At 35.3% G+C, this 25,216-nt stretch overlaps 2 protein-coding genes across 3 annotated transcripts in view; one reads left to right on the plus strand and one right to left on the minus strand.

Annotated features, from left to right (window-relative positions):
- LOC107568309 (complement factor B-like) overlaps nt 1-23,827 on the plus strand; it is a 42,520-nt gene extending 18,693 nt beyond the window's left edge. For both annotated transcript variants that reach the window (XM_016254260.1, XM_016254259.1), the window contains exons 15-18: nt 22,823-22,932; nt 23,054-23,183; nt 23,331-23,380; nt 23,528-23,827. In XM_016254260.1, coding sequence (XP_016109746.1) covers nt 22,823-22,932; nt 23,054-23,183; nt 23,331-23,380; nt 23,528-23,698 — 461 coding nt within the window. In that variant the 3' untranslated portion in view covers nt 23,699-23,827. The remainder of the gene's footprint in view (nt 1-22,822; nt 22,933-23,053; nt 23,184-23,330; nt 23,381-23,527) is intronic.
- Nucleotides 5,705-10,818, minus strand: slc29a2 (solute carrier family 29 member 2). Its single transcript, XM_016254263.1, has 13 exons — nt 10,782-10,818; nt 9,514-9,556; nt 9,275-9,353; nt 9,062-9,195; nt 8,527-8,666; nt 8,216-8,350; nt 7,871-7,968; nt 7,602-7,674; nt 7,348-7,484; nt 7,125-7,230; nt 6,706-6,791; nt 6,406-6,605; nt 5,705-6,267 (listed from the first exon to the last, which is right to left on the minus strand). The coding sequence occupies exons 2-13, from the start codon at nt 9,543-9,545 to the stop codon at nt 6,156-6,158; spliced, it is 1,332 nt and encodes a 443-aa protein (XP_016109749.1). The 5' UTR covers nt 9,546-9,556; nt 10,782-10,818; the 3' UTR covers nt 5,705-6,155.
- Nucleotides 23,828-25,216: the final 1,389 nt, after the last annotated feature.

Below are 25,216 nucleotides of genomic sequence, written 5' to 3' on the forward strand. Positions count from 1 at the left end.
AAATAATCCTATGCATCTCGTGGCGTATATTCCAAGCATTCTGAAGGTATACTGAGGATTTGGTGAGAAAAAACCCGAAATGGCAAGTTATTATATTTTGTGAAAATCTTGCGTTGCAGCTCACGATGCGCATATCCTTTTGACATATCAATTATAATCAATTTTAATAAAACACAAGATTACATTATATAACTCTAACAGTAGGTTATTTAATATCTGTTGTTCTCTGGTTGTCAGTCAAAATGACAGTTCTTGCAACATAGGCCTATATATACCCAAGCCAATTTATTATTCTTTCCTTTCTTTCTTAGTGTACGAAAAACTAAAATTTAAGCTGAATTCTCGTTTCTCGCTTTTTGGAGAAAAACTAAAAAAACGGAAAAGGAGCCATTTTCAAATTTTTCTACTTTCAATATTAATTCAAAAAACGAATGATCGAAAGATACACGGATTTAGGTCCTCTGCTATTTTCGATATACATGTTGCCCCTTGGTAATATTATTAGAAAATACGGGATTAGTTTCCACTGTTATGCCGATAATACTCAACTATATATCTCAACAAATGGAACAGCAGCTACACTAATTATGTCTCCATTTGTTTCTCTGTTTTTGCCTAACTAGGATTTACACAAGCTTCAGTCTGGATCCAGAACACCTGAGAAGAGATGATGCCAACCCTGAAACAACATACAGAACTACCACATTTTGCTATAAGTTTGATTGCATCATATAATAATTGCTGTTAATAGTGTTCATCGTCTGTTTGATTACGTCTTTAATTGATTTTTTGTACATTTCTGCCATATGTACATTAACTGACAGTCACCACTGATAAGTTACCACTAACTATTGTATTTGTATCGTGAAAAGCGCTATACAAATAAACTTGAATTGAAATAAACTTGAATACACCTCAGCTCACTTGCAATGTGAAGAGTTTACAGTAGGTAATTATAATGATTATAAATGTGCTGCTCTTTAGTGAACAGGACTATTATGATACGACTACCATCAATGACCAGTGGGACATCCTGGGAACCCTGACCCAGAAAAGGAGAGAATCACTGGAGGTACATGTATATGATAAAATCTTGGTTGTTATGGTACAGCTGTCCTCCTCAATCGTCTAAATCAACACTTGAATTGAGAGTGCGGTTAAACTAAAGTAGATTCAACTTCGAGAAACATAAAGACTCTTTTGCACATTTAGCCAATAAAGAGTATGGATAAAATATGCAATTTACAGTAGATAAAGGATGTGGGCTTGCTGTAATCTTTGTCTTTCTTTGCCATAGCGTGTGGAGAAGCTTTGGGAGACAATTGACCAGTTGTACCTGGAGTTTGCCAAGCGGGCAGCACCCTTCTACAACTGGATGGGTGGAGCTACTTCAATAGGTTGGTATATTAACATTATATCAGTTAATGAAATTATGGTATTTTACTGTAAATTTAAGTTAAAACCATAAAACATAAAACGTTGCTACCGTAGTTTTTACAGTAAAATTCCGGCACAAAAACCACAGCTGCCGTTTTTTTACCATAAATTTTATGGAATTTTTTTTACAGTGTTGTAACACTAATGAGTCACATGACACCGGGGAGAGAAAATGGCTAATTGGGCCCAATATGGACTTTTTCACTTAGGGGTGTACTCACTTTTGTGGCCATTGGGTTAGACATTAATGGCTGTGTATTGAGTTATTTTGAGGGGACAGCAAATGTACACCGTTATACAAGCTGTACACTCAATACTTTACATTGTAGCAAAGTGTCATTTCTTCAGTGTTGTCACATGAAAAGATGTACGGTAATAAAATAATTACAAAAATGTGAGGGGTGTACTCACTTCTGTGAGATACTGTATGTATGTTTTTTGGACAATTTGCTAAACGCGCCTTTTGTTGTCTAAGCACTCATTTCTTTCTACTATGTTCTGCAGGCGTACATTACAGTGGAAGAGCTGAGGAGGGAGCTGACCCCAGAACAAGCTGAATACTGTATCAGCCGCATGACCAAGTACATTGGTGGTGACACTCCCCCAGGCACCCTTGATTATATCTCTGTGATGCAAATATTTTGTATAATGGGCTGAGAAGGAGTCAAAAGGTATTTACAATGTCACAAAAACAGAATGTGCAGACAAAGAATGCTCAGATCAAGAATATGTATCCTTTTGAATGCCTCATGTGATTCAAGAATTTAGAGTTACCCAAAAAACAGCAGTTTAACAGCAGAATCTAGTCATATGACTAGCTTAGATCATTACCAACCAATCACCAGAACAAATCACAGTGAAGAAAACTTGAGTGATATTGATTTTTACTCAACTGTAAGGTTTAAATGTACATGTGTCTTTCTGTTCAGGAGTCTCTCTTGTTCGTTGTGACCAGTGGGCTCCCGGCCGTGAATAAACTTTTATTCCTGCAAAGAGCAACTTGGGAGTCGTGTCTGGTATATGCTGCACAGCTGAAGAATAGGATTATTGGGAATTTCCATTCCATGATCTCCTTCTCCAGTGCCCTGTATTGAGAGAGCGACTTGTAGAGCCCTTCCTGACATGTACACCACCCACAACATCCCCTACACCCTTCCACTAAATTCATGAAACCCTTAATTTTCTAACTATTAGAACAATGTCAGATGCAAGGACGGCTTTGATGCAGTAATTTAGTCCTCTGCACCAGTTGATATCCCGTGACACCCATCAGTTGCTGTCTGATCTTGTTAGTGGTCCATCCCTTATGTTGTGAAAAGTTGTCTCACAAGACAGTAGGGATTGAAGAGTACAAAACCGCACACATCATTCTTCACAATGGCACTGTTAATAAGAGACATCTGCTCTCATACAAATGGATTACATTTCTAAAGACAAAAAATAATTACCCCGAAGAATGTAATATTTTGTGTATTTTGTTCAATCAAATCATATATACCTGAACTTAATGAAAACATCACTATTAAGTGCTCAGAGTGTATTTCATCTGTCTAGAGCAGGGGTCGGGGACCTATGGCTGGCAAGCCACGCCTGGCTCTTTGACAAAAATCATGTGGCTCGCCACATCTCTCACCCGAGCTATTACAAAAATTAGACATTGCTAGAGATCAGCAATTCCTTTGTTGTAAAGCCTACATAAGCTGATAAAAGGTTTAAAATAAAAATAAAATTGGCCGGCCAAAGTGCGCAGTGCTGTTCGCGAGTCACGAGTCAAAACACTGACGTGTGGTAATGTAGAGCTAAACTCAGATTCAAGCAGCTATAGCTTGCTTGTGGTAATAGCGAAAAGAAAGATTTTTTTGAACAGCAGAAAAAGTGTAAAAGTAGGCTATGGGGGAAAAAAAGTGTCAGGACTGAAACATAGGCCTATTTGTTTTATATAAGATGGTGTTTTCCTGTGCCAAGAGCCAGTATGAAACATTTTGCAGGACACTTTCGCTTTTTCCGCGCAGCTTTCAGCGGGTGGGACTGTTAGTGTTATTAATAAAGGAACGTGAATGAATGACAGTAAAGAGCGGGACATGCTTGATATTAAAACCACAGAGCATTAAAAACTCAAAGCCGCGAAACAGAACTCAATCCGCTTCTGACTAGATGTTTTCTGCGCGCAAGGTCTGAGTGGAACATGGACAAGCAGTAGGTTTCGCGCCTAAAACGGTCAAAACACGGGAGTGTCAAAATGCCTGCACTGGTGTGCATTCACATAAATACGGTCGACATAAGCACCGTGCATTATTCTTCACTCACTCAATCTCTCTCTCACACACACACAGAGAGAACTCTGAAGAGAATTAATCTCCCTTTCAATGAACTTCACAGTACAAGCCCTGCAGTTTTTGACGGTTAGTTGCATATTTGTGTATTTTAGTTTCCATGGTCCTAATAAAGTTACTATTAAAACGTTATTGAAAAAAACATGCATTTTAGGCTATATATATATATATATATATAGTATATATAGGCTCTGTTGGGAAAATGCAATTAAAGGGGTCATATAATGCGATTTAAATTTTTCCTTTCTCTTTGGAGTGTTACAAGCTCTTGGTGCATAAAGAAGATCTGTAAAGTTGCAAAGACTAAAGTCTCAAATCCAAAGATATTCTTTATAAAAGTTAAGAGTCAACCTAAAATGGCTCGTTCTAACACGCCCCCACATGTCTACCTCACTATGTGGGAAGATTTGCATAAAGCCACCCAAATGTTCATGCAAAGAAAAATAGCGTAACTTTTATTCTCGCTGTAGTTTGTGTCGTAAAGACGCTGTGTGCTTCATTGTAAAAGCGAAACTACTTTGTTTGGTCTTCCAAAAGAGGACGATATCCGCTTCGTCATGCCTGGAGCTGATCCGTGCTGGTCGCTGAGGAAATACTACAACTTTGCGCTGTGGATTGCCGGATTGACCTTCACCGTGGACGAAGCGGAGTCCAGCCCGGGGTCGTCACATGTGGTTGCCGCTCCTTCGTCGAATCCGCCGGCCGCGCTGTTCTCAAGCCCGCACCTCTGCTCACTCTAACCCTCCCGCCGTTCCTCACTTTATCCCCCGACCTCTGCTCACTCTAGGCCGCGGTGTGTGACGCTGTTTCGTTGTGAAAGCGAAACTACTTTGTTTGGTCTTCCAAAAATGGACACGACTAGAAATCAGTGGTTAAGTTGTATTTACAACACTGTTCCAGAACACTTCAACCCAAATATTCAGATGTGTGCAGCACATTTTATGGAGGACTGTTTCCTGGAAGAGTAGACTACAATGCCGGCTGTTCTGACTCAAAGACTAAGTACGTCTTTTATATTTAAAGAGTTTTTATATTTTATATATTTAAAGTGAGTTTTTTGGGCAGTGTAGAGTAGGGCTTGTTGTTTGTCATTTCTCCGATCACAAATGCAGACATGGTTTTATGTTTAAGTGGCGCGATGCAACGCAACGCGTAAAAAGAGAGTACAAGTCATTATAATCCATAATTATGTCCCCACTTTTATAATGCCGTTATAATGCTCGTTTATAATGGGTTTTCATGTTTTTGAATCATCGCTCCGGCCTGACAGGGCATCATCACAATATGGTAAGGGCGTAACATTTCTGTCACACGCTTGAGGTATTCGGCCAATCACAACGCACTAAACAGCTGGCCAATCAGAGCACACCTCGCTTTCCAGACCGATGAGCTTGGTAAAAATCGACGCGTTTCAGAAAGGCGGGGCATAGAGGAGAAACGATAATGTACAGTATGTGGAAAATAATGTGTTTTTTGAACCTTAAACCGCATAAACACATTTCATTACACCAAATACACAAAATAATGTTCTTTTTAGCACCTTTAACCAAAAAAAAAAAAAATTGGCTCTTTGGTCAAAACAGGTTCTCGACCCCTGGTCTAGAGTGTTAAAGCTAGTCAATAATTTGCCATTACACATATAATCTAACAGTAATGTTTGTAAAAACTAGGACAATTCATGTTAAACCCACAAAATTTCACAAGGCATCAGCAAATCTATTCTGGTTCGGACTAGGGCTTCTGCAATTACCCGCAGGTTGAAGGTGAAGCATTTGCTATATTTTAGAATTTTATAAAAAATTGGGTAAAAAAACAACAACAAATAAAACAGACAAATAAAAAGGCATACAAAATGTGAAAGATAAATAGATGCACCTATATATAAAATGAATAAAAAAATGTAAATAAAAATAACTGATGTAAAAAACTGATTGCAAATAAAAGGGGGGAAAAAATCATTAAACATGTTAAAAGACTTCCCTTTAAAAAATAAAAACACCCATGGAAATGCAAGTGTTAAAATAGACATAAATAAACAACGTTAAGAGAAAAGTTTACATCTACATATCTAAATTTCATCTGTATCGTCTGCTGATGTCTGTGCACACAATCTGTGTGCAGTCCATTTTTTGTTCACATGGACAACAGTGCATGTGTGACTGAATGCTTAAATGTAAGTGCCACTAGTGTGCATGCATCGAATGTACAGTATACGTAAATGCTCGTGGTCAATGGAGTATACTTTGAAAGGCTTGCAGGCTCAACTGTGCACGAGATGAAGCCAGGAAAACATGGGAAAAAAGTATACCCATGCCTCAAACAGTAGTCATTCGAACCATGTTCATGTTGGGGGGATAATTGAAGTATCAGCTTGTGGGATCTTCCCTAAAGAATTCTTTTAAGGCCAAAAGAGAAAGCGGCACCCAGAGAGAGTCCCAAAGCCAGGAAGAAGGTCATCAGAGCCCCTGCTGTCTCTGCATCTTTAGGCCTCACCAGCCTAAATAAAGAATAAACAGTTTGTGGGTGTTCTGAGATATATTATGGGGGACAATGGGTTTGTCCTGAAAGACCCCAGCTGATTTTGACAGTAAATAACCTTGATAATATCTTTTGTGTTGTCTTTAAAAGAACTTACTGTGGAGCATAGCTCATGGAGAGGCAAGCAAAATATCCATTCGTCATGGCAAACAAAGACATGATGCTGATATAAGCCATGTCATGATTGAAAAAGACTGGGAGATAGAAGCGAGGCTGAATGTTGCAGAGCATGAGGGCAGGAATGAAAACTACCCGTAATACCACAAAAAGAGGGAATAAATGACTCTTCATCGAAGGCTGGGCGTTTTGGAAAAGAACAAAGATGTACATTAGATCAACAATAATTTCCATAGCTAGGCATTGCATTGTGTTGTTACAGGCTCCTACGAAAACTCACCCACTGAAGACGAGAAGTGAGACTTCTGCCAATCCAGTCCATCACATTGAAGACAATGAATGAACACAAAGGTACGAAGATGTTATCTATAAGATGAAAAGTTATGTAAATCACAGTGCTTTGACAAGCATAATGCATGAGCTAGACATCTTGTACAGACTCACCTTTCCCGTCAAATAAGCCAGAAGGTTTTGTATTTATAGTAATTGCTGGAAAAACGGACAGTGTGACGGCAAACACACATGTCACACATAAAGCCATCACCCATATCTATTTAAAAAAATATATAAATAAAAATCAAGCTATGACAATGAATGAACACAAAGGTACGAAGATGTTATCTATAAGATGAAAAGTTATGTAAATCACAGTGCTTTGACCAGCATAATGCATGAGCTAGACATCTTGCACAGACTCACCTTTCCCGTCAAATAAGCCAGAAGGTTTTGTATTTATAGTAATTGCTGGAAAAACGGACAGTGTGACGGCAAACACACATGTCACACATAAAGCCATCACCCATATCTATTTAAAAAAAAATATAAATAAAAATCAACCTATGCACCCACTAATTCTTTTAAAATACATCCAGTGAATGTTTCCTAATGGTGCGTATATAAATAGAAAATACGTTCGCTGTACCTTTTTGAAGACCTGTGGCACAGTTGACTTCTCCTCAGTGGGATCCTGTTTGAGCTCATTCAGCTTTTTACATGCTTCACTTTCACTAACGTCGTCAAATCCGTTGTTAAAATTGTTCAATTTCACTTTAACAATCTCTGTAGCAAAAAAAAAAGAACATCAAAATTCATGATTTAGAAGAACCAACAGTTAGTGGCTTTGCTTGACTTTGTGTAATTTGTCCAAACAATGGAAAAATTTAAGATGTGACATACCAGAACTATTTGCTGATGGCTCTTTCATTGTAGATTTAGTGGACACATTTTCCAAATGAAGTTGAGCAAATCTCTGTAATATAATAAGGAATTTCATTTTGTACAAAATCAGAAAAAATTTGAATACGGTTGTGCAAATAATATACTATTTTCATGTATTATAGCAATTAAAAAAAAATATATATATATTTTTTAAATAAATGCTTTTTATCTGTGTCGACACAGTTAAATGACAAGTAAAAAGAAATCTGATGGCCTGTGGCACCTACCAGATGTGGAAGTATGAGGTAACAGCATAAAGTAAGTAGAGTGGCAGCACAGGGGGTTATGAAATATCCCAGGGCAGCACTCTCTGAGTCTGTTTCAACTAAACATTGCATAAAAACACAGCTGTCAGAATAAACGGTTTCTCTCAGATTGCTAATAAAAAGTAGCAACATTTATTTAGGTAAAAAAAGGTATGGTTGCAATTAATTTAAACCGCAAAAGGCTGAGACCTTTTATGTACAGCGTGAATGCAAACATAAAAGGTCACTAAAAAAGCTAAACAGTACACCAAGTAATTAGACATTTTTTTTGTTGTCCAACTTGAGTGGAATATTCCAGGTACTTACAGATATTGGATAACAGCATGGCGATACCAGAGAAGATTCCTGCCACTGCCTGTCCACTCATGAACAGCGAGCTGAATCTCGGGGGCAGCTTACCGACCAGACCGAACAGACCACCTTGCAGCACAGCCCCAAACACTGAGCAAAATTGCAAGAAAGATGAGGGGTGTTCGATTTCTCAGATGATTCGCACACTCAAATGTGTTTGAGAATAAGTGGAAAGTGGTTTTATGGTAATACTCTTTTTAAAATAATGTGAACATACTATTGATGTAATTCACATATAATAAACTTCAATATTATAAGAAACATACTGTTAATAAACCAGATTGTCGCCATTGTAATGGAAAAGAAGTGGTCCTGGTCCATCTTAACTTTCACTAAAATGGCCGTGAGAATGAAGAGAAGTAATATGAAGACCATGCTGCCAGCAATCCGCATCTTCTCTGCAATGCTACATAAGCAAAAGATTAAAAACAAACAAACAAACAAAAAACGTATCATAACATTATAGTATTAAAGGTTAAATAGTTCACTCAAAAATGAATTTTTGCTGAAAATGTACTTAGCCTAAATAAATGTTGGTACTTTTTATTAGCAATCTGTGACAAGATTATTGCTTTTCATCAGCTGTTTGAACTCTGATGGCATCTGTTCACTGCAGAGTATCCATAGGTGAGCAAGTAAAATGCTACATTTCTTTAATGAAGAAATACTCGTCTACTTCTTGGATGGCCTCAGGGTGAGTACATTTTCATTTTGGGTGAGCTATTTTATGAACTTCACATACCTATACAACACTATATGACTTGCAGAAGTAAACAAATGTTGCTTGAACCAGATACTCACTGCTGGTATAAAAAGGAGTTGAGAAGTGTGAATAGCAACAAGGGAAGCTGGGCTAACAGCACACTCATGTTACCAAACATGTAAGTGTCAGGCTGTGTAGAATTTGTACCATTTTTCAATCGGTCAGTGAAATACTGCAAACAGAAGGGAATGGAGTATGAGCACATGAGATTTAGAGATAACCTTCAATCAGCACAGGTCTGTCTGTCTTACATGCATTGCAGTTATGAAGAAGTTCCATGGAAGCAGAGTTCCCATTCCCAACAAGAAAAAGATAACAGCCACAAGGCCACTGTCAAATTTAGAGAGAGGTAATTATGTTATAAATGGTCATAAACGAAATGAATGAAATATCACAAGCACAAAAAAATGTATTTTTCAATTATTTTCCATGATCACAACTGATTTACTGTTATCTCCAGTAAATCCTCTGGCATTAGAACTGCACTCACCTCTTATCCGATGTTCCCTTACAAATCCTCATTTTAAAATGTTCTGGAAAAAAAGAACATTTTTTTTTTTTTTTGCTGTTAGAAAATGAACCAAGTTTTGTGACCTCGATACACAGCCTTATACCACAGGTTTTGTAATACTGTGCATAATGACATCCGCAGGAGTAGTCGGTAAAGTAAAACCGTAAAACAAAACCTGTGAATCCTAGCTGTCATATTTAAGTTGAGTGGTTCTCAACGTTTTTGATTCGAAGCCCCACCCCCGACATTTTGAAAACGCTTCATACTTATGACATACATATTAACACTGTAGCGTAGATAAATTACATTTAATTAATTAACCATGATTTGTTTAGTGATTCTAGAAGATCCAATAGTATTACTCGGTATATCCTTCGATAAAAACATTGATATATAAATACAATTTTAACGTCATCCTGTGGCTGAGGCCCCCCATTTGAAACAGACGAGAAATAAACGCGGCAAATGTCTTTTCCGCATTTTGTCATATCCCACCCATGCTGTGAGGTGTGTACGCGAATAAACCCGTCTCATCGGCCTCAGCAATGAACTATCACAGTATTTAAATGTAATGTTTAATAATAACCGACAGTATTGCAATCACTAACTTAAAATACCTTATGGATGTTTGATAAGAGAATATGGATAGTTATGGATAGTTGATAAAAGAATAGCTTACAATAACATTTCTATATGGCGAATCCAAATACGTTATTAAAAGTATTACTATTAGCTATAATGAGAATAGCGATAAGGAAGTTGCTTCAGACGTTTGAACTGAATGAAACCGGTTTTATACATAATATATGCATTCGTGTGAAAATAGCATAATTGAATGCGTAACCTACACGTGAATAATCATCATATCTCTTACTTGTCTTTAAGAAACATACTGAAAACATGGTATCCTAAACACCTGAATCAGCCACTACTCAAAGTCTGAAAGCATTTGTCCAAACAAGACCCTCCAGGCCACTTTACTTTTTGCACATTCTGTTGAAGAATTGTCATGAATTTCGAAACAAAATATTTAATAGAGATTGCATTCCAGCAATTACCAATGGTATAAATGAATATTGATTCAGTGATTGCACTTACAAAATGTTGTAACATTTTAAGACTCAATTATTTTGTATTAATTAAACCTTGTAATTAGACCTTGTAACTTGTATATATTATTATTCTCGATGCGTTCATTTCAGTTCTTTTAAGAATATAATAATCAGTGTATTAAAATATATACTCACAGAGTCGTAGTCACACGCATATATTCAACAACAAAATGCAGCAGCAACACGCAGAGCGCGGGTATTTCACGTTTCAAAAGCTTCCCGGGTTTCTTCGCCCCGCCTTCATCAGTTGACAGATAACGCCGCCTATGTGCTTCATATTGGCCTAATGTCTCTGCAGGACAGTAATGGGCGTTACCAGATCGGGACGTTTCGATCATGCTACCTGATTGGCTCCCGTCATAGTCACGGTAGGCTTAGGGGTGGGGTTAGGTAAGGAGGATCATTTTCATTGCATCATTTAGAAGCACCCGTCAGTTTGAAAGCACCCACGTTAGAAACGCCCACTTTTGCTCGGCAGAGACCTCAATCTCACGTGTTCTCCAGTGTTAGTATTTATCTTTGTCAGCATTGAAACAGCTATCATGAAAACAAGACACGTTTTAATAATATTTAATGCCATATAGAAAATATTAATCTTATAAATATTAATTAATCGTAAACAGTAGTCAACACTTATATACTTACATATATATATATATATATATATATATATATATATATATATAAGCACACTCACGATGGTGCTCAATTTTATATTGCAAAAAAAATATCAAATATCAAATCAATATTTGCTTATTACTAAGTAAACTTAAAAAGGTAGCCCACTGTCTGGGGTGTAAAATACTTGAGTGATTTTTCTTGATTACTATACTTAGGCCTAAGTTTTATTTTGGAGTATTTGTACTTTATTCAAGTACAATTTAAACTCACTGGCACTTTTACTTGATTACATTTCTGAAGAAAAAAACAGTACTTTTTACTCCTTACAGATTTATTTCAAAAATTTAAATGCACTTGTTACATTTTTGCATTTTTATTTTATCTTATGCACATTCAATATGGAAGCTCAAACGTCTGCTTGACATGTGAGAACCAATGATCTTTGTTTTCACGCATCAAGCACATGCGTTTCAGCTTCAGTTATAACTTTCATCAGGGACATTTTTGTTTCCAAAGCTTGCCATCAAATCTGAGGAGGCATTGTTACAAACGGCTCAGAGACTTCAGGTTGAGGATCCAAAAGCAGTATTTATTAAAGGGGTCATATGATGTTGCTAAAAAGAACATTATTTTGTGTATTTGGTGTAATGAAATAAAAAAAACATAAATATAATTTAAAAAAAAACATTATTTTCCACATACTGTACATTATTGTTTCTCCTCTATGCCCTTCCTGAAACGTGTTGATTTTTACAAAGCTCATCGGTCTGAAAAGCGAGGTGTGCTCTGATTGGCCAGCTATCTAGTGCGTTGTGATTGGCCAAATACCTCAAGCGTGTGACGGAAATGTTACGCCCCTTACATACCGTGATGCCATGTCCCAGAGCGACGAGACAAAAACATTAAAATCCATTATAAACGTGGCATTCGTTGCATCCAGTGGGGACATAATTACGGATTATAATGACTTATACTGTCTTTTCACACGTTGCGTTGCATCACGCTGTAAACATAAAACCATGTCTGCATTTGTGATCGGAGAAACGACAAACAACAAGCGCTACTCTACACTGCCCAAAGCTCACGTTTGAATCATCAGTGAATCATCATCAAATTCTTTAAATATGAAAATGTACTTACAGACTGTGAGTCAGAACAGCCGGCATTGTAGTCTACACTCCCATGATCAAAATGCGCTGCACACATATGAACATTTGGGTTGAACTGTTCTGGAACAGTGTTGTAAATACAACTTGATTTCAATGATTTCTAGTCGTGTCCTCTTTTGGAAGGCCAAACTAAGTATTTTTGCTTTCGCCACGAAACACACAGCTTCTTCCCAACATGGCGGCGGCAGTGGCAGCAACAATAAAGTTACGCCTTCTTTCTTTGCGTGAACATTTGGGCGGCATTATGCAAATCTTCCCACACAGTGAGGTAGACATGTGGGGGCGTGTTTAAATGTGGTGTTTTAGGAGGGTGTGGACCCGTCTTAACTTTTATAAAGAATATCTCTTTGGGTTTGAGACTTTAGTCTTTGCAACTTTAGGGATCTTATCTATTCACGAACAGCTTGTAACACTCCAAAGAAAAAGGAAAACTTGAAATTGCATCATATGACCCCTTTAAGGGGTAATCCAAAGCCGTAGTCCAATAAACAGGCAAGAGGTCATAAACACAGGGTAAACAGTCCAACACAAAACACCAGGCAGGAAACTCAGGCAAACAGGGTAATCCAGAAAACAGACAGGGGTCAAGACCATGGAACAAAAAACAATAGAGCACTCAGAACTGCAGTAATAACACATACAAGACTTTGCAAGGACCCAGGGAAGAGTGCCCTATGTTGGATGTCCAGGACACTCCAGCTGGTGATGTGACAGGCAAATTGAGGGAGTCCCCCCCCCCATTAAAAAAAAAGTTAATTCATTTATTTTTGTCAGTTTTGATATATCTGTTCGCCTAACTGTCTATGTAATATATTGTTTGAATGCACAAAATTGAGTGCAAACAAAATCAGTGATGAGAATTTCAATACAATTCATGTTTTGGTGTGAAGAATTTATTTTTAAATTAAATGTTGCAAATCTCAAAAGAAGTGTTTAAATGAACACTGTATGTTAATTTATTGTAAATAAGTCCTCCCACTTAAAAAGGTGAGAGAAGAGTGTAATTGGCGGCATCCCCCCCCCCCCATTAAAAAAAAAGTTAATTCATTTATTTTTGTCAGTTTTGATATATCTGTTCGCCTAACTGTCTATGTAATATATTGTTTGAATGCACAAAATTGAGTGCAAACAAAATCAGTGATGAGAATTTCAATACAATTCATGTTTTGGTGTGAAGAATTTATTTTTAAATTAAATGTTGCAAATCTCAAAAGAAGTGTTTAAATGAACACTGTATGTTAATTTATTGTAAATCATGATTAGTGATACTATTATTAGGGGGTGGATCCAGTGGTATTATAATGATATATTCAGTGGCGCTTCTAGACCACAGAAATTAGGGGGCCCGACAGGGGCCACTTGTGCTTTTAGGGGGCACACTTTTAAAACTCATTTGAACCTATTTGCAGTATTATTCATTCAGTCATTTTTCACAATGTCATGTATCACATAATCACAATCTCTAGAAGTAAGCTATAACAATTTAAACTCAAATGAATGTTTCCTCATGTTTCATTTATCTGACAAATAATTTTGTATTGTAGTGTCAGGGGCGTCATGCATGTCATGTGACACAAAGCAGCCACGATAGCACTGTATAACTGATATAGGCTTATGTTTTATTTATTTTTTCCTTTTCAAATAAATAAATAAATGTGTGTATAAATACACGTATTCTTGTTTAAATACTTATATAAATAATTAAACGTGTGATGAAAGTAGTCAAATAAATAAAATAAATTGGTGGCCAAATGGAAAATGTTTAAGGAAATGCTAAACTCATCCTAACTGATTTCTTTTAATCACAAATCTAGGGACGTCTCTAAAGTTACATACGACATTGGTATACACTTTTCTAACTTCAATAGCATTTGAGGAAAATTACTTTCAGTAACACAACCAACTGTGAAGTGTTCATGTAGTTCTCAGTTATAATGCACATCTTTTAGATTTAGATATTTATTAAAATAAACTGTCAAATCATATATAAATATTCTGTTTATTTCACTACTGAATGGGCTCAAACACAAAATATATATCATAATTTAAAGCTCAATAGCATTTGAGGAGAATGACTTACAGTAACACAACCAACTGTAACGTGTTCATGTAGGTCTCAGTTATAATAAATGCACACCTTTTAGATTTTTTAGATTTATTAAAAGAAACTGTCAAATCATATGTAAATATTGCAATTTTTTCTTTACGAATATGGGCTCAAGCACAAAATATGCCATAATTTATAGCTCAATTGCATTTGAGGAGAATGACTTACAGTAACACAACCAACTGTAACGTGTTCATGTAGGTCTCAGTTATAATAAATGCACACCTTTTAGATTTTTTAGATTTATTAAAAGAAACTGGCAAATCATATGTAAATATTGCAATTTTTTCTTTACGAATATGGGCTCAAGCACAAAATATGCCATAATTTAAAGCTCAATTGCATTTGAGGAGAATGACTCACAGTCATAAAACCAACGGTTAAGTGTTCATGTAGGTGTCAACTATAATGCACACCTTTTAGATTTTTGATCTTTATTAAAATAAACGGTAAATTCATATCTACACTGTAAAAAAACTTCCTGTAGAAATTACAGTAACTAACTGGCAGCAGTTCGCTCATAACTTACTGTAATTTTTTTTGTAGCAAAAATACACTCTAAAAAATGCTGGGTTAAATACAACCCAGTGCTGGGTAAAATAGGGACAAACCCAGGAATTGGGCTGTTTTGACCCAGCGGTTTTTAGAGTGTACTGTATTTTATTTTACCGTGTCATTTAACTTGCTGTAAATGTATTTACAGTGTAATATTGTTTAACTGTAAAATATTTTATTATTGTATTCATTTTTTGGTTCTTTCTTGAGTAATGCATTTTAAAACAATAGAAAATATACTGCTATACTGTAAAGTTTACTGTAATTGGTTTGCTTCACTTTTCAGTTACTATAAAACTATATGCACAAATTGTCAAATTAGCAGTTCCATTAAATAACAATGGGAAAAAAACAATGACAACTGTGTAACTTCATATTTTTTATTTTCCCAATCTCTTTTTTTTTACACCGAACTGCTGCCAGTTAGTTACTGTAATTTCTACAGGACGTTTTTTACAGTGTAGATATGAATTTACAGTTTATTTTAATAAATATCTAAATCTGAAGGTGTGCATTATAACTGAGAACTACACGAACACTTCACAGTTGGTTGTGTTACTGTAAGTAATTTTCCTCAAATGCTATTGAAGTTAGAAAAGTGTATATCAATGTCATATGTAACTTTAAAGATGGTCCCTAGATTTGCGAATATCAAATGCCGGGAAATGACACCTCTGGCCATTCCGTTGGGTCGTTTGTAAAGTCACAGATACTGTACAGACAATACGGCTCAGTTTTTCTATGTATCTTGCTCTGTTGAACGGCAAAAGTGACTTTACTAGGCTATACTGAATTTACACCATGCATTTCCTGTCAGTGGGAAAGCCGCGCCCCCAGCTATCACAAGACCCGACCAAGTCCATGGTTGACACCCTCTCACTAGCATGTTGTGCAGAGGAAAAATAAACGCGGAACTATTAAAAGAAAACAGTTAGGATGAGTTTAGCATTTCCTTAAACATTTTCCACTTGGCCACCAGTTTATTTGATTTATTTGCCCATATTCCATCACACGTTTAATTATTTATATACGTATTTAAACAAGAATACGTGTATTTACACACACATTTATATATTTATTTGCATATTTATTTATTTATACACACATTTATTTATTTATTTGTGTATTTATTTATTTTTAATTTCTGCAGGTTTGGTCCTCCATAGTTGACACGGGGGCACTGTGTCTTCAAATGAAGACTACATTTTTTACTGCATTTAATGCAAGTGTACAGAACTTTTAGTGCATTTAATGAAGGCTTCAGAAACCATACAAAGTGAACATGATGGTCAAGTTTAAAATATTAGATGTATTTTTCTTACACATGCCTATCGTTTCGCTTAAGAAGACACTGATTCATCAACAGCAGTTGTATGGGTCATTTTTTTGTGTAGTTTTTGAAACACCGTTTTTGGACGTCCTGTACACTTGCATTGCAGAGAGATGGATTATTATTTTATTTATTATTAATTTTTTTCCAAAAAGTCTTAGATTGTGTTCATCTGAAGAAAGTACGTCATAGACATATGGGATGGCATGACAGTATAAAGGATGGAATTTCCCTTTAAGGCTTTATTTTTTGGGTTCCACTTTGCTGCATTTCAATTGTTTTTGTATGCACTAGATAACATGCAGTCATTGTATTTTATCCCTTTAACCAAATCTTTGTATTTCTGTCTGACCAAACATTTTATGAAGTTTATTTTTTTAAGCAATTTCATTTTGCGTTGAGATGACTCAACATGAAACAAGAATCTCTTTATTTATTTATTTATTTAAAATTTGTACTTTTTTACTTTTACTTGAGTATTTTAATTAAGTAAAATGCTCACTGAATAACTGTATTTGTCACTTGAGTATAATTTTTTTGTACTTTTTACACCCCTGCTCACTTTGAAACAGATTAATGGTGTGAAACATATACATTGCATGACTCAGGAAACACAAAGTTTTGAAAAGACAAGTCTTTATTTTTCCACGCTTTTCTAAACAGCTAATGAACACAGTCTATGAAACTTACAGTAGGCTGTTTTTTATATTATAACGACCTCAAAAGACCAGGTTTCTGTATTGAAATCTAATACCTCATATATTCTATTTAACCCAGTAAAACCCAGTAAACTAAATTTTTACACAGAACTGCGTGCGTACTAGAATTAAAACAGATGCCATTAAAATAGTTTTTTACTGCATTTAATGCAAGTGTACAGAACTTTTAGTGCATTTAATGAAGGCTTCAGAAACCATACGTGAACATGATGGTCAAGTTTAAAATATTAGATGTATTTTTCTTACACATGCCTATCGTTTAGCTTAAGAAGACACTGATTCATCAACAGCAGTTGTATGGGTCATTTTTTGTGTAGTTTTTGAAGCACCGTTTTTGGACGTCCTGTACACTTGCATTGCAGAGAGATGGATTATTATTTTATTTATTATTTATTTTCTTCCAAAAAGTCTTAGATTGTGTTCATCTGAAGAAAGTACGTCATAGACATATGGGATGGCATGACAGTATAAAGGATGGAATTTCCCTTTAAGGCTTTATTTTTTGTGTTCCACTTTGCTGCATTTTAATTGTTTTTGTATGCACTAGATAACATGCAGTCATTGTATTTGATCCCTTTAACCAAATCTTTGTATTTCTGTCTGACCAAACATTTTATGAAGTTTATTTTTTTAAGCAATTTAATTTTGCGTTGAGATGACTCAACAAGATGAAACAAGAATCTCTTTATTTATTTATTTAAAATTTGTACTTTTTTACTTTTACTTGAGTATTTTAATTAAGTAAAATGCTCACTGAATAACTGTATTTTCACTTGAGTATAATTTTTTTGTACTTTTTACACCCCTGCTCACTTTGAAACAGATTAATGGTGTGAAACATATACATTGCACGACTCAGGAAACACAAAGTTTTGAAAAGACAAGTCTTTATTTTTCCACGCTTTTCTAAACAGCTAATGAACACAATCTATGAAACTTACAGTAGGCTGTTTTTTATATTATAACGACCTCAAAAGTTTCCATGAACTAGTCTGACTTAAAGAGAAATTGAGTTCCTGGTGTAACATCTCCTAAGTAAAATTCATATAACAGAGTCCTTGAGTTCATCTTAAAAATAAACTACTTTGTACTTCTGTTCTGTTTTTATCTGATGTCACGTGAGTTCATCAAAGTTTTAGCAGAAATTTCTCTCCATGCATCTGACTAAAACAGGGTTGTTCAAATGTAGGTCAACAGATCTCCACTTCCAGTTGTCTGTTTTTTTTTTTACTGTCGCACAGCTGATCACTGTCCTGATCCTGGTGTTCCCCCTGGTAGCAGTCGAACAGGGAATATGTTTAACATAGACGACAAAGTCACGTACCGCTGTGAGAGTCCATTGACCTTGATTGGTTCCAAAGTGCGAGTGTGTCTGGATGGAGGCCAGTGGTCAGGAACAGAGCCACAATGTTATGGTGAGTCTTCTAAAAGTTACATCGAAAATCCAAAATCATGTGCTTTGCAGTACATGCTTTCACAAAAATAAGTTGTTGTAAGATTTAGCTAATGAAAAGTGGCTTTTCTGGACAATGCACCTATAATGTTGTTGTTGTTGTGTAAATACTGTACAGCTGGTTTCACATACGACACCCCGGAGGAAGCATCAGAAGCTTTCAGCACTTCTCTAAAGTCAAATCTAGCGGTTTCTCAACAGTATGAAAAAGAAGGTACCTTTGTGTGACTTAGAGCATAATCATACACACACCTTTTTAAAATTTTCATTAATAATTGCCATGCTCAGAAGAAGAGACAAAATCACATCAGCACATTTAAACATGAATACCATGTTCCTTCTGCTTTCAGATCAGCAGGGGAAGAAAATAACTATGGATCAGGGTGGAAAACTTGATATTTACATTGCTGTGGATGCATCTGAAAGCATAGATCAGAAGAATTTTGAAAATGCAAAAACCACCATCAAAATGCTTATAGACAAGGTATGTTGATTGTCAAATAATTTATGGGAACACACAGCCCCCAGAGGTTGCTGTGGTGAAGTTGTAAGACCACTTATTTAGGCTACTGATGTAGGTTATGTAGACTTTCCTAAAAACATTCTAAAAGCAGTAATTTAACTGCTATTCATTTTGATGTTAAAGGTTCTGTAATAATATAAATATCAATATTTGAAAAGGATTTACCATTGTGATACACTGAGATGCTATCAAGACTGAACTTAACTCAAACTCATATTGTCAGAACCCTCCAATTAGAGCATTAGTGTGTTTTAGGAGGGCGTAGTCTCCCACAATCCACTGCATACTTGCTGCATCTCAATCAAAATCCGGTTTCACATTATGGAAGCATGAACTTCAATCCAGCATTTTGATCAGAAAACAGACAGATGTTGCTTTCAACTTTGAATTCTCAATGCTTTTCCCCAAAAGATTAGTTATTACCCGGTTTCCCCAAACTATGAGATCCTGATATTTGCTACAGATGTTACGCCGATAATCACTATGAGGGAGTTCAAAAATAATGAAGATGCAAGAAACCTAATGAATATTTTTAAAGCGCTGGACGACTTTAATTATGAGAGTAAGTATTCTGTTTGAATGTCTCTCTTTGAGTCTTATTGTATACATGGATATAATTAGATTTTTTTTAGAGATTATCACTACAGAGTAATGTACTATGCAAAAATAGTACTTTTAAGTCTAACTTGAGGAGAATGCATGCATTCATTGCTATCCAATGTGAAAGTAAACATTTAAAAAATCTTACATTCTTTAAAAAAAAATCCCAATTCATGTTCTAATTTTGATTCATTTTCATTTAGATTTAGTCAGTTGTTTCAATCAGAAAATGTTTCTAACCTGCTGACTGTAATATTCTGGTGTGAAAAAACAGATAGAGGTGATAAAACAGGTACCAATATCGCCAAACTCTATACGGCCATTTTAGGCAGCATGAAAATAGAGGAGCTCAACAATGCAACGACTTTCAGTGAGACCCAACACATCGTCATACTGTTCACTGACGGTATTGACTTTTCAGTATTTACGTACAATTTAGTATATGCATATGCATCTCTAATTAATCTGTTTAAGTTCTTTATCGGAACAAATAAATTAATATATTAATAAAACACTCAATGCACAGTATTACAAATTAGAATCAATTTTGAGATCATTTATTCAAAATTAAGCAAATATTCACTAATTTATTTCATCTTACTTTATAGGTCAGGCAAACATGGGGGGGAATCCCAGACCTAAAGTGGAACAGATCAAACATCTTGTCACCAAAAATGTTCCTATGCGAGAGAAAAATCTTGGTGACCATGAAATTTATTAATCATAATTATATTTTAAATCAAAATGTTTGAACTGAAAGTGTTTTTTTTTTAAGTGTCTTTCATTCACAAGCAGTATCATCAGAGACAGCAAAAAAATACACATATTTGTTTAGTCTTTATCATTGATTTCATATTGATTTGGATGTGTCCTCTCTTTCCAGATCTTTATGTATTTGGAGTTGGAGATGACGTGAATCAAGAAGACATAAATGGCTTAGTGTCACAGAGGGACCAAGAAAAATATTTCTTTAAGCTTAAATCCAATGTGAAAGTAAACATTTAAAAAATCTTACATTCTTTAAAAAAAAATCCCAATTCATGTTCTAATTTTGATTCATTTTCATTTAGATTTAGTCAGTTGTTTCAATCAGAAAATGTTTCTAACCTGCTGACTGTAATATTCTGGTGTGAAAAAACAGATAGAGGTGATAAAACAGGTACCAATATCGCCAAACTCTATACGGCCATTTTAGGCAGCATGAAAATAGAGGAGCTCAACAATGCAACGACTTTCAGTGAGACCCAACACATCGTCATACTGTTCACTGATGGTATTGACTTTTCAGTATTTACGTACAATTTAGTATATACATATGCATCTCTAATTAATCTGTTTAAGTTCTTTATCGGAACAAATACATTAATATATTAATAAAACACTCAATGCACAGTATTACAAATTAGAATCAATTTTGAGATCATTTATTCAAAATTAAGCAAATATTCACTAATTTATTTCATCTTACTTTATAGGTCAGGCAAACATGGGGGGGAATCCCAGACCTAAAGTGGAACAGATCAAACATCTTGTCACCAAAAATGTTCCTATGCGAGAGAAAAATCTTGGTGACCATGAAATTTATTAATCATAATTATATTTTAAATCAAAATGTTTGAACTGAAAGTGTTTTTTTTTTAAGTGTCTTTCATTCACAAGCAGTATCATCAGAGACAGCAAAAAAATACACATATTTGTTTAGTCTTTATCATTGATTTCATATTGATTTGGATGTGTCCTCTCTTTCCAGATCTTTATGTATTTGGAGTTGGAGATGACGTGAATCAAGAAGACATAAATGGCTTAGTGTCACAGAGGGACCAAGAAAAATATTTCTTTAAGCTTAAAAACTTGACAGAGGTGCAGGAGATGTTTAACGACATGATTGGTACTGTAACTGTACTTCACCCAAAAGTGAAATTTCTGTAATTATTTAATCACCTTCATGTTGTTCATGTTTTCTGTAAAACACAAAAGAGAAATGACTGTTATGCTCTAAAAAAAAAAAACAACAACAACAAAAAAAAAACAACCACAGTTGCAATAACACTATTGTTTGGATGAATCAGTTTCGCAGTTCCTGACCTCTTGTAATAATTCTATATAATTTACTCTGTTGTAATATTATAATTAATTGCTGTTGTTATTATTATTATTATTAACACTTTATACCTGCTTCTTTACACAGATGAGAGCACCAGTGTAGGATTGTGTGGGATTGTGTGGGAAGGCTTGGAAAATAAACGCCGTGCATTTCCCTGGTTAGCACAGATTAATATTCAAGTGAGCATAACCTTTTTATCACTTTATTATAGAACTCAATGAAGTTAAAGGAAACATTTTCTCCCACAAGAAGAAACATGCACGTTATGGCTAAAGAGTTGTACCTTATGAACATCAGTCTTCTCTGCTCTTCGTGTAGCATACTTCTTCAAAAGGTTCCAATTGCATGGGGTCATTAGTTTCCTCAAGTTACATCTTGACAGCGGCTCACTGCTTCAAAGAGGGAGACACACCTGATAGGATAATAGTTCAACTGGAAAAAGACCTGAGTATGTCCTGATACATCCATATTTTCAGACTGAAGTAAAACGTGTCACAGGGTAAATCTTATTAATGATGTTTACATTTACTTTTGCAGTTGTAAAAGTGAAAAATTTCACACTTCATCCTGAATATAACCCCACAGCAAAACAGCATATGGGAATACAGGAATATTACGAATTTGATGTAGCTCTTATACAGCTGGTTACAGCTGTTGAGATGAGTTTTAATCTACGGTGAGGAGCACAGATCTTCAACATGTGATGCTACTTTAGTGAGAATATGAAAAAAGAAGAAGTAATTAAATAACATCATGTGTATTTCTCTACAGACCAATCTGCATTCCATGCACTAGAGAAACAAATGGAGCTCTGAAACTTTCAGATAGTGAAGGGACTTGTGTAAAACATGGTAAGGTCCCTGTCAGACATGCTGCATGCATATAAGAACCATATCAGAAATATGAAACAAACTATATTAAACATGTGATTGCTTTTATACAATGAAACTTATCAAACATAAAATGTCAAACCTTTTTCTTTTTTCATTTGTTAGAGGAAATACTAATGAGCAACGAGCTTGTGGAAGCTGCTTTCACGTCTGAAATGGATACTGATAATTGTCCAAAAAACATAAAAAACATCACAATCAAGCTTGGAAAATATGTAATGATTTTTCTTATTTCTAATCTTTCCAATCTGTGTAGTTTGAAAAGCTTAATTTAAAAAACATATTTCAGTCATCATCAACAAGCTAAGAACACTTCTTGGTGTACTTTTTCTTTAGCGGGATGCTTGTGTTGAAGATGCAAAAAAAGCAAAAGGAATCAATGTGAAAAATGCCAGGGAAGCAGTTACAGACAATTTTCTGTGCAGTGGTGGTAATGAACCAAAAACAGATGATGTTGCCTGCAAAGGTATGTTTGATTTTTGCCATCAAAGTGACAGCTTGCATTTGGTTCTAATCTACTGTATTTATTGATAACATTTTAATCATTAGAGATCTAAAATTAATTTATAAAATTTTTATATAGTTTCTTGTGTTGCATGTTATTTTGTAACAGGAGACTCAGGTGGGGCCACTTATGTGAATAAAAAAGGTCGAGTGATTCAGGTGAGATTTCCTTATGAAAACAGTATTGATGATGTGGCTGTAAAATCTCATGTACAATGTGTTACATATTACAGAGTGAAATTAAAGACTCATTTGAGAGAAGCTGAGAACTAGGAACTTTTTAAATATCTGTAAAATCTTTGATAGGTTGGTGTCATAAGCTGGGGAGTGAAGGACGTCTGCAAGGAAAAAAGGAGCTTCACTTCGGATGCAGACTCCAGAGATTACCATTCAAATCTTTTCAGTGAGAAGATACTCTCATTCCTTAAAAAACACCTAGAAAATGACCGCATAGGACAACCTCTTAAATTCTTGTGAATGCTTTAGCAGACTGAAACTGTGTGAGTGCAGTCTGATAAAACACTGATTTATTTTCTGATGAATACTGAACTTGAAGTCAAATAGCTGGTCTTTGATAAAAATAATAAACATCTATTATCAACAGTCTTTCATGTTTTACTCATTCAATGTTATGTCTTTGTTATGTCAATGTTGGTGTGAGACAGTCTGTACTGTATATCCAACCACTGGCAGGCAGGGGAGTTTAATTATTGTTGCGATTTCACAACTTATTTCCATCTGTCTTGAGAATGATAATAGCAAGGAAAAAGTATGTAGCCTAACTAAATTTGCTGGTTTAGCGCTGAAGTATAATGGAGAGAATATGAAGATTACATCATACATGAAAAATGAGAGCTATGGCATTGATCAGACAAGAACCATTGTCATGTTAACATGAATTCCAAACACACTTGTTAGGCTGGATTCTGTGCAATTTTCTTCGGAGCAAACATGTGAGGGTGTTGAAAACATCTATGACAATCCATAAAATGTGTGTGAAACCGCACACTTACATTGTCTTTGTAGCGGCTTCCACTAAAACACTAGTAGGCCTTTTGGTAATAGGAGCGAGCAAGTAATTGACGCGTAAAAATAAGTCCATGCAAAACCGAAGTAAAATGCAACAGTGTCCTTCTTTATTGTGCTCCAATGAGTAAACATTGCTTCCAATTAGCTTCCCGTGGTGTAATTTTGTCTAGTTCATAGGATACAAAAGTCCATAGGCCTACCTTGTAGACACAGCATACAGTTCAACTCAGTCCAAACACATAATCCAATAATTTGGCATGATGAAGCACGATCCAAACCCGTCCAAAACAGTGCTTCCCTACTACCAATACACACCTGTTGTCTCATTAACCAATTGCCCTAATATACTTTTTCCAGTGCGCTACTCAATGGACAAACACATAATTGCATTAAAATGGCTCATACACACCCTTAATTGCTTATGGCAGGAAGACATAACAATTACAAAAAACATGCATAAATGAGCCATAACAAATAAAGCAACATGTATAAACATTTGATAATAAATTCAAGGTATTGTTAGTGTAATAACAAATCAAACCACGTGAATATGAATCATTTACCTCCCAAACACAAAACGTACAGGTCGTTCCAGAATCTTTACTGTATAATAAATCTTTATCATCAGGAAAAAATTCAGTACCCAATAAAACAACCATTTCAGCTTCAAAGTGATGATTCAGTAACAAACAGTTTACTCTAAATTACTTTAAACATCATCTGTGTCTATGGTGGATGTAATAGCTTTGTAACTCTTTTCAGTGCTAGTAATTCCTTTTCTTTAAAAGGTAACTTGTTCAGTAGATTCTGCAACTTATACATCCAAACAAATGCCACTTCCAGTCTTTTCCACTTTGTGAAATAAGCTATAAAGTAATTGGTAAGATTTGATGTACCTTGAAAGACAACGGCAGTTACTTTAATATCTCCTTTGATCTCTAGATCATTATTAACACCGTGGTCCTC

The sequence above is a fragment of the Sinocyclocheilus grahami genome, unplaced genomic scaffold (assembly GCF_001515645.1).
Source record: "Sinocyclocheilus grahami isolate Dianchi unplaced genomic scaffold, SAMN03320097.WGS_v1.1 scaffold1233.1, whole genome shotgun sequence".
Taxonomy (NCBI): domain Eukaryota; kingdom Metazoa; phylum Chordata; class Actinopteri; order Cypriniformes; family Cyprinidae; genus Sinocyclocheilus; species Sinocyclocheilus grahami.